At 44.6% G+C, this 10960-nt stretch overlaps 1 protein-coding gene across 4 annotated transcripts in view; it reads right to left on the bottom strand.

Moving 5' to 3' along the window:
• The window catches only part of CDKL1 (cyclin dependent kinase like 1), a 52104-nt gene extending 41356 nt beyond the window's left edge, over positions 1 to 10748 (bottom strand). Inside the window, exons 1-2 of one of the 4 annotated variants that reach the window (XR_008699214.1) lie at positions 10521 to 10748; positions 9694 to 9967 (exon numbers count right to left, since the gene is read on the bottom strand). Coding sequence is in view for 3 of the 4 variants with exons in the window: in XM_055537587.1 (XP_055393562.1) it covers positions 9694 to 9861 (168 nt within the window). In the remaining variant the exon portion in view is untranslated. Of the gene's footprint in view, positions 1 to 9693; positions 9968 to 10135; positions 10425 to 10520 lie in introns of those variants that run through there. The other 3 variants (XM_055537587.1, XM_055537584.1, XM_055537585.1) reach the window with 3 other exon arrangements.
• Between the last annotated feature and the right edge of the window lie 212 nt (positions 10749 to 10960).

The following is a 10960-nucleotide window of genomic DNA, read 5'->3' on the forward strand; positions in this document are numbered from 1 at the left end:
ATTCTCCAGGCAAGAACACTGGAGTGGGTAACTACAGTCAAATGAGAGCATGCTTCTGGCACATATTACATAGTCAGCATTCTTACCTTCCTATACCCCATGGACCTTGTTTTTTTCCTTATTTGTTACTCAAAGAAGTCTTTTTACACAGCTTTTCTTAATCATCCCTCAATGAAATTTTAACTCCACAAATATACAGTACATCTGTATATGTACTGTATGTATATGTGCTGTATACAATAAAAAGTTAGGACCCCCCCATTCCCAAGAACCAGCTTTCACCCTCTGGTGACACTGCTCATTAAGAATGAATGAACTGCACTCCCACTCACCACATCACTTTGCTTGACCTCCCAAATTGTTTGCAATTGTTTTATGTTGTTAGGTTAATCGTGTTTGTATTATGGCTTGCAATTGTAATTAACTTTTATTTTTTGTCTGGTTATTGATTGTGAAAACTGATAAACATCTTCTACTCTTGTGATTATGTAACTATTACTCACTTAATACCATTGTATCATGATTCGTCAACAGAAAAAAATTGAATCCTTTATCACCAAAACTATCATTTAATAGGAAAACCTGCAATAACTTTTAAAAATATAGATGCATATCAGAATTATCTTGGAATTTTTTGAAAAACACAAATGCCCAGGTATTTCTCCAAAGCTCCAGATATGTTTCTAATGAGCAGCTGTGTTTAAAAACAACTGGACTAAATGATATTTTACTTTTATCTAGTTTGTTTCACTTTTTCTAGTTCATATTTAGTGCTCCCATTTCATTTAGTGTATGCTTTCCAATTTCTCCATCTCTTCTTTTTTTTGATGTTCTTCCTCAAGTCTTTATCAAGCATAGTATAAAAGCTTTTGTATACATAAATAAAAATAGTAGGTATACTATATATATTTTAGAAAACGTACAGATTTTTGCCTAATTTAAAAATGTATGACATTTTGATTCTACTTGTTTTTCTTAGTATGAATAGAATGATAGATTTCTAATTTTAAAAAAATAGATATGCAAACAAGCAACAAAGGTTTACTGTATAGCACAGGGAACTATGCTGCTGCTGCTAAGTCGCTTCAGTTGTGTCCAACTCTGTGCGACCCCATAGACGGCAACCCACCAGGCTCCACCGTCCCTGGGATTCTCCACTCAAGAATACTGGAGTGGGCTGCTATTTCCTTCTATAGGGAACTATAGTCAATATCTTATAATATTACACTATAATGTAATATTATAATATAATATAATATTAAATTATACCGAAAAATAATCTCAAAAATAATATATATGTATATGTATAACTGGATCACTTTGATGTGCACCTGAACCATTGTAAGTCAACTATGCTTCATTAAAATATATATATTAAGGGAAAGAAAAGAATAAATGAACCTGGGCTTTCCTGGTGGCTCAGTGGTAAAGAATCCTCTCAATGTAGGAGACACAGGTTTAATCCCTGATCCAGGAAGATCCCACATGCCACAGGGCAGCTAAGCCCATGCAACACAACTACTGAGCCTATGCTCCAGAGCCAGGGAGCTGAAGCTACTGAGCCCACGTGCCCTGGAGCCCGCGCTCCACAACAAGAGAAGCCATGGCAATGAGAAGCTCGTGCACTGCAACTACTGAGTAGCCCACAGAGCAACGAAGACACAGTGCAGCAATAAATTAATTAATTTAAATACACATTAAAAAAAATCAATGAACTTTACTGTAGTGTTCATAGTAAAGTTTTAAATGGACATTTACCCCCATGTTTATCCTCACCTTTGTGGGTTGCAAACCATAACTGTGTACCTACTAAAACAATCTATAGGGTTAAAGAACAAAAATTGGAAAGAACTGATATTCCAGTAAGAACCCCAGGTTTCCATGAAAGCCATGAGTCTCCGAAGTAAGGCTCACTGGAGGCAAGAGCAGGATAAATCCTGAGGACCAGTCACTGGGAGACTTCAGAAAGAGTGCAGTGTTTGGTGTTCCGAGGTGTGGGAGCAGCAGGGCATGGATGTGGGGGCCGACAGAACCGTGTGTGCATCCAGCTCACTAACCAGGAGGCCACAGCAAGTCACTGACCATCCTACATCCTTCAGTAAAATCGGATAGTAATGCCTGCCTCCCAGGGTTGTTGTAAGTGTAATTTGTGCATCTTAGGTAACAATCCTTGGGGTTTCACCCAAGACCACTGGGTCACCAAATGGGAATACGATTCCTTCTCCACGTTGTCACTCACTCTAGCTTTTCTACCTTTTGGAAGGACGGTGTGTGTGCTGTGCTGTGCTTAGTCACTCAGTCTCATCTGACTCTTTGCGATCCCATGGACTATAGCCCACCAGGCTCCTCTGTCCATGGGGATTCTCCAGGCAAGGATGCTAGAGTGTATTGCCATGCCTTCCTCCAGGGGATCTTCTCGACCCAGGGATAGAACCCAGGTCTCCCACATTGCAGGTGCACTCTTTACCATGTGAACCGCCAGGGAAGGAGGGTGGTCACAAATTTTGACTGATGTTGGTCTGATCTACTTAAAGGCCCCTGTACCATCTGCTGGTACCTCATAGCTGCTGGCTGGCATTCTTTGATTCCACTTCCAATAGTTCTACCATTTGCATTCCACAGAGAGAAGCTTCTGCAACACAGAGACTCGGGACCTTAGTACTCCAATGATTCTAGGCCAGTTGGCTCATGTTTGCTTCGAACCACACAGCTTTTTTCTTGCTGTACACACAGATATTCCCCAAGGGGCTGGGTTGGATTCAAGTACAGCCACCTGCTTTATGTAGAAGCAGTGACCACTTCCCACCACAGGTCTGTGATGCCAGACTGTTTTTAAAAAAACTAATCTGTAGTCTTGGATATTTCAAAATTTTATTTTTTCATTTATGGCTGCACTGGGTTTTTGCTGCTGCACATGGGTTTCTCTAGTTGTGGCAAACGGGGGCTACTCTCCAACTGTGGTGCACAGGCTTCTCCTTGCAGTGGCGTCTCTTGTTGAGGCACAGGCTCTAGGCGCATGGGCTTCAGTAGCTGCGGTGTGTGGGCTCAGGAGTTGTGGTGCACAGGCTTAGATGCTCCACGGCACGTGGGCTTTTCCCAGACCAGGGATTGAACCCCTGTACCCTGCACTGGCAGGCGGATTCTTAACCACCGGATCACCAGGGAAGTCCCAGCCTTCTTGATTTTAGGTGATTTCCTTTCAGGAACGTTGTCTCTCTCTGTAACCTGGCCTCTCTCATGACCATCACACCTCCTATCCAAAATATCTTTATATGTTTGAACCCTAGTTATGCAAAAGGGGTTGAATTCTTTCCTGAATGGTTCATGGGTCATAGCACAAATCAGCTGCTGTACATCCTGGTAGAAGAAGTTCTAGGCCAAACAGCTTTAAGATAGCTGTGGGTCCTGTTACCTAAAGATTAAGGACAGTGTAGGGAAAGAACCTAGCAACATTCCAAATAAAAGAAGAGGTGGCCTAATCTCCTAACTGGTCCCTGAATTGGTCTTTTATTATGCTATAATAGCTGTTTTTGGTCATGGTCCAGGTTGGTAACTCAAGGTGAGTTACCTTGACTAGAGCCAAGGTCATGGCTCCAGGAATTCTCTCCCTCCATTAGCATACTCGTTTCTTTCATATTACAAATAACAACTTCAAACACTCTCCCTTGATGCCATATCCTTCTAAGCACATACTGCCCCATTTCTCAGTTTCCTTTTATAATAAAACTTCTCAGAAGAGTTGTCTCTATCACTGTCTTCACTTTGCTCTTTTGCTCTTCTCTTGAACCCTCCCTAATGAAGCTTTCATTCCTACCTCTCTATCCAAACAGCTCTCGTTAAGATCTCAAATGACCCTCATATTTTCAACACACACACACACACAGAAGTCGCTCAGTCGTGTCCAACTCTTTGCGACCCCATGGATTGTAGCCCACCAGGCTCCTTGGTCCATGGGATTTTCCAGGCATGAATACTGGAGTGGGTTGCCGTTTCCTTCTCCCAGTGGCAAATTCTAAGTTTGTACAAAAGGTGACCTTCAACAAATGCTCCTCATTCTTGAAACATTCGCTTCCTTCAGCCTTTTTTTTTTTTTGCCACACCATGTAGCTAGTGGGCTTCCCTTGTGGCTCAGCTGGTAAAGAATCTGCCTGCAAGGCGGGAGACCTGGGTTCAATCCCTGGGTTGGGAAGATCACCTGGAGGAGGGAAAGGCTACCCACTCCAGTATTCTGGCCTGGAGAGTTCCATGGACTAACTATACTGTCCATGGGGTCACAAAGAGTCGAACACGACCAAGTGACTTTCACTTTCACATGTAGCTTGTGGGATCTTAGTTCCTAGATCAGTGATTGAAATCAGACCCCCTGCAGTGGAAGCATGGAGTCCGAACCACTGAACCCCAGGAAAATCCCTTCCCTCAGCTCATAAGGACATTGACCTCAAATTTTCCTGCCTCAAAGAGCACCCCTTCTTACCTCTTTCACTGGTTCCTCAGGTTATTGACCTCCAGATGCTGGAGCTCCAGGGCTCAATCTTTGGTATTTGTCTCTCTGCTCCCCTTGGTGGGAAGGTCCCCAGACTATTCCCTGAATGCCAGACTGGTGCATTTAGTTACCCACTTTACAGTGGGTCTGCATCTCAAATATTACATTTCCAAAACAGAATTCTTGATTTTCTTTCCCCTAAATTTGCACCTGGGTCTCCCTATCAGTGAATGATCTCTTTGTTCTTCCAGGTCCTCAAATGAAGAACTCTGGAGTCATTCTTGATTCCTCATCCAACCATCAGATTTCTATGTGCTCTCCTTTCTGAATATATCTTGAATCTGACCACCTCCACTGCTGCCTCTCTGACCCAAACCCCATCATCTCACACCTGGGTCACATGAGCAGTCTGCTAACAGAGCTTCCTGCTCATGAAGCTGGAGTAACCAGCCGCTGGAGGAACCCTTCTGGGATATAAGACATGCCTGGGCACCCCTCTGCTCAAAACCCTCTGATGACTCCCAACTCACTCAAAGTAAAATCCACAGTTCCTACCATGGCCCACAAGGCCCTCACATCTGACCCACTCACCCCTGTAACATCGTCTTCCATGACTCTCGTCCTCGCTTACCCTGCTTCAGGCAAACTCTTCTCTTTGCTCCTTGTACAACACACCAGAACACACCTAGACCACATCCCTTGATCTTCCCTCGGGGCCTCTGTCCTACCCTCCACCTGCCTAGAACGTTTTCCCCTGAAGAGCTGCAAGAGTCACCCCTTCACATCTCCTCTGGAATGTCTTCAAATGTCATTCATCAGGAAGGCTTTCCCTAACCACTCTGTATAAAGAAGCAAGCCCTTCCCTCACCTAACCCCTTACCTCGCTTCATTTTTCACCACGTGACATGTTTGTTTATTGTTAGTCTCTCATTTGTGAGGACAGACACCTAGAACAGTGCCTGGGACATGGCAGGCGTTCTGCAGAAATTCCTGTGTTCACGCCAAATGAACACGTGTCAACTGTCTTACACGCAGGTGTCTCATCAAAACCACTGACTGAGGGACTTCCATGGTTGGCGAGTGGCTAAGACTCCATCTTCCCAGTGCAGGGGGCCCGAGTTCAATCCCTGGTCAGGGAACTAGATCCCACATGCCACACCTAGGAGTTCACATGCCGCAACTAAAAGGTCTCACATGCTGCAGCTAAGACCCAGGGCAGCCAGATAAATAAATAAATACTAAAAAATAAACGAAAAAACACTGACTGAAAATATTGACTTCTTTTTTTTCCCACAGTGGAAAGTGAGTTTGAGAAAGGGTGGGATAGTCGCTTTGTGCTCGGGTACTGCAGTATAATTTTATTTCTGTCACTGCTGTTTTAGAGTATGAGCTGACTATTTAGTTCATGTATTTGTTTGGCTGGGTCAAGTCTTAGTTGCGGCACACTGGACCTTCATTGTGTCATATCAGATCTTTCCATGAGGCGCATGGATTCTCTAGTTGTGGCACCCCAGCTTACAGGCTCCTCAGCACGTGAGATCTTAGTTCCCCGACCAGGCACCAAACGCTCAATCCCCTGCATTGCAAGGTGGATTCTTTATCACTGGACCACCAGGGAAGTCCCTGGGCTAATTTTAACTGGAGCCATTGTTTATTTTTCTAAAAGCCTAATTATGTAACCTGGAAAAAATAAGATTCAAAATGAAAATATTAAAGGGTTGACTGCAATAGGACTTCTTGGTGAAGAGTGGATTACATTTAGAAAGCAATTTATGAGTACAAATACTGAATTTATCTCATAAAAACGTGTTATACTTTTTTTCCCCAAGTGGCATGAAGTAATACTATTTGAAAAGTGTTTCAAATGTTCAGAAAAATATGTTTTCTAAAAATATTAGCAAAATTGGTTTCTTGATAATAATTTTCATCCTTAAAACCATTTACCAATGAATGGTTACATCTTCATATATGCTTCACATCAAGAACAGGAAACACTATAGATGTGCTGCCTTAATAATTAAGCAATTGACTGCTGGACAGTTCACTCCCATGATCTTATCTGCTTAATGGAAACAACTGTAATTTTTAAAAGAGTCCAATAGCAATTATTAGGAGTTGCTTTAAGTCATTAAATACATGGTCTTAAAAACATATCTGAGGATAGATACATGCCAAATTCTACTATAATATAAAATCCAAGGGACCATTCCTTTCTTTTGTAGTATTAGAATTTTGTTGTATCAGATAGATCCTAAAAGTAAGACATCATCTGATCCAGGGAGTTTTGTTCTCAGACATAGTACTAATTTTGTGACATTTAGGCTGCACAAAACAAATGAAGTCTACATTTTCATCAATGGATAGTGAAATGGGAAAAATAGGGGCAATGATCTCTCTCTCATACACACATACACTGTTACACTTGTATCCTCTCACACACCAGAGAAACGTATATACAGAGAGATGTTGTCTTAGTTGTCAACTACTCTCTCAGGAAGACTGCTTTCTCCTAAAGTTATATCGTTCCTAGTTTTTAAAAAATATTAAAATGTCCTTTTGTTTATGAAGTAATGGTGGTAAACTAGTTTCTTCAAATGTTGACCACCCAATCTGTAAAAATATTGTTTTTGAAGTTTATTGATTCATGAAATTTAAAAGTCTGCAAATGATAACTTTCTACTAAAAATATCTTAGCTGGTTTCCTTCTTTTCAGGTGAAAGCCAAACTCTTCAGCCTGGCATTTGAAGCCTTCTATATCTGGTCTTAATCTGCTTTTTTTTTAACCTTCCTTATCACAATAAGGGCAGTCTGGGGTTCAGCCCTTGACCAATCTCACCCACTAAGGTCACTAAGATACCTTTAGCCTCAGTCATCCTAGTTCCTGATATTAGCAAAGGTCATTAACAGCCTCAACTCTGTGAGGGGTATGCAAGGAAAACCCTAGGAATGCACACTCAGTGAGCCCTTGAGTTCACAGAACTATGCTTCGTGCCCAGGTTAGTATTCCCCTTCCATGGTCAATGGAGCAATGCCTTGAATGCAGCTCAGACGGGGCCCTAAACACGAACCTAGACCTCACCAATTTCTTGTTCTCATGGACAACAACAAGTCCCCAAGGCAGGATGGGCATCTGGGACCAGGTGCATGGATGTGCAAACCATCACTTATCCCAGGGCCAGACCTGTATTCCAGGACATTCCTTGCACCCCTTCTTAATGGACATTGGCTTCCTTTCCTTCTCTTTTCTCCCAGGCCTGTTAGCACCCAGCAGGAATCTTGGATAAGACTTTGGGGTTACCTGTGTTCCCTCCATATACTGCTTTCCACTATGCACCTTTTTTTTTTCTCCCTAGCAGAGACTGGCTGCCCTGAACACCTTATCTCTCATTCCATGCTTCCCTAAACATTTCAAAGTCTAGTTCAAACAAGCCTCCAAACACTTTATTTAGAGGGCTCATACCAGGCATGGGAACACAAGGTGAATGACACAGGCCCTGCCCACTAGGAACTCAGTCTACTGGGAGTGAGAGCTGTGGGAGAATTCATCTCCCACCAGTTACACATCTCTAAGACAGGATGTACACTTTAATGCAAACATTATTTTAGGTATAATGAGACTCCATAAATATTTACTGAATAAATATATGGAAAAAACATGACTTGATTTAACAAACCCTCAATTCATTTATTCAGTAAATATTTAAGCACCCATTATCAAGAATATCAAGAATTCAGACAAGTTAGGGCTTGAAGGGACAGGCTCTACTGGTAATCTAGTCCCATCACCTCACATAGACCAGAGGAGTCTACAGCTGTGCCCTTGATTTTGGGGAATGGAGTGTTGTGTGCCTTGAAATCAGGGTCCTGCGTACACGCCTATCCTTCAGAGGACATCAGTATTCAGTTATTCAAGAAAACACATCTGACTTCCTAATTTATTGGCAACACCTACCCTTTCTTTTTCGGTTCTTTTTCACTTTTCACTTTCCTGCATTGGAGAAGGAAATGGCAACCCACTCCAGTGTTCTTGCCTGGAGAATCCCAGGGACAGGGGAGCCTGGTGGGCTGCCGTCTCTGGGGTCACACAGAGTTGGACATGACTGAAGTGACTTAGCAGCAGCAGCAGCAGAGGTAAGAGGAGACTCCCCAGATATTCCACTCAGCCCCCACGAGGCTGCTCTTCCCTTGTTGGATAGTCAGTTACACATGTCAGAACACAGCAAGTGAAAGTGAAGTTGCTCAGTCGTGTCCGACTCTTTGCGACCCCATGGACTGTAACCTACCAGGCTCCTCTGTCCATGGAATTTTCCAGGCAAGAGTACTGGAGTGGATTGCCATTTCCTTCTCCAGGGGATCTTCCCGACCCAGGGATTGAACCCGGGTCTCCCGCATTGTAGACAGACGCCTTACTGTCTGAGCCACCAGGGAAGTCCTAGGTCCTGTTTAAAACCAGACCCAACAGAGAAAGTTAATCTGTTGAAAGAACCTCCACTGTGTTCACTGCAGGTCGCACTCTACATAGGGCAGGATTTGGAGTTCATCTTCACAGAAATAAAAAAATGAAGGAAAAATACTTTCCTTCTTCATTTCCATTTCAGGAAACAGATACTTTCAGCTTGTAATAAACACTCACCCCCTCCAAGTATCATGGTCTCCAAGAGCTAACTAGTGAACATTTTTAAAGCAATCATTTAACTTACAGAAAAATCCTTCTTCTAGAGACAAGACAAAGACATTATGAAGCTCAGCAGTAGATCAATGCTAGATGTAATGAGAACCTGTCAGCTTCCTGGGAGTTTGAAAACAGGTGAATGATTAATTCTCTTCACAGACTAAGAATATCAACAGACGCTAGCCTAGAAGTTTAAAAATCTTGCACACCAGCAGACTGGAGTTGTGGAAAGTTCCTATACTGTTAAAGTTGATGATCTTGAACCAGATCTACAGGTGACATGTGAAAGAAGCTACCGGGAAGAAAAATAAAATATCCCACAGCAAGTCTGAAAGTGAAGACCATCTTTCCCCACACCTTTGACTTTCTAATTCATTATACAATTGGTGACTGGTGCACAGATACCCCATCTGTATCATTGAGGACCAAAGTCTGTGAAGGAAGATGTGACCACATCTCAAGGCATTTATTTCATATAACATGACTCACTTTAATTTTTTTTTTTTTAGTTCCTGAAAATTCACCTTAAAGAAATTACCTTGAGCATGCGGATTTCTCGAAGGGCGATTTTCTTTATGACAGGGTCATCTTCTGATTCCAGAAACTTCTTGATGGCCACAATCTGACCTGTGTCCCTGTTTCGGCATTTGAAAACAACTCCATAGGATCCTTCACCAATTTTCCCAATTTTTTCATACTTCTCCATCACTGATGAATAAATTCTTAAAATGGATCTTCACATAGTTTGGAAATGTCGCTTAGTAAATATTGGCATGAACAGCCCCACTCAACGATGGGTCTTTGTCAAGGACCTAAGACAGAAGACTGCAGTTGTTACACAATTAGGAATCAACCCAGTCCCTTAAACCCTCGCCCCTCAGCCGTGGCCGCTCGGTCAAAGACGACGGCCTGGAGTCAGCTGCCTTTGGTAACTCAAGTTTAATCCTCTGTTGTATATACCCTGAAAGTTAAAATGTAACCTGTCATCCTGAAACGAGCCGAGTTGTAAGACTATCTTTTCAATGTCAGGTTCATCCGATCTAAGACACATGAGCTGGCTGGAGGACCTGGAAGGTTAAGGGCTTCCCCGGTTCTAATATCGGGTCTCGTTTCCTTTCCGCAAGAAGACACCGCCCGACTCCCCGCGGGGGCGGCGGCGGGGCGGGACCGGAGGGGAGAGCCCCGCGAGGTAGGGCCCGGAGCCCGCAAGGAGCAGGGCAACGCCGTCCTGCCGCCGCGCGGGGCCGGGGGGAGACCCTCCTACCTCGCCCCGGCTTCCCACCCGAGCTCTGCCCGGCGCCGCGCAGCCTCATGCGGCGCCACGTGGCGGCCTGGCCCGCGCCTCCCTCCCCGCCCGGGACTCACAGCGCCGCGGTTGCCCCGCCGGCCTCGCTCCAGCCTCGCAGACTCTGGCCCCGTTCTGTCGCAGCACGCCGGCCCGCGATCCCTATGGGAACCGGCCTCCGCCCCAGGCTGGCCAGGGCGGGGCCGCCGCGCCCATAGGCGTCCCTCCTAGACCCGGCCGCCGTCCTAGGTGCGGCGAGAGGCCCGGGTGGGCGGCACTCGGGACCCGGGAGGAGCTGTGCGTGGCCTTCTGCCCCGGGAGAGGAGGCCTGCAAGATTGCCAACTCCAGCAGGTCGTGGAAAACGCAGCTCTGGCAGTCTGCTGCAAAGACGCCTGCGCTGGGAGCCGCACCCGCCCGCCCCCCGCCCCTGCCCCCCTCCCAGTTCCCTCGCAGCCTGTACTACACGGGGTGATAACTGTGACCTCCTATTGCGGGACTGAACACGCCTTGAGGGCAGCC

Source organism: Bubalus kerabau, chromosome 10 (genome assembly GCF_029407905.1).
Source record: "Bubalus kerabau isolate K-KA32 ecotype Philippines breed swamp buffalo chromosome 10, PCC_UOA_SB_1v2, whole genome shotgun sequence".
NCBI lineage: Eukaryota > Metazoa > Chordata > Mammalia > Artiodactyla > Bovidae > Bubalus > Bubalus kerabau.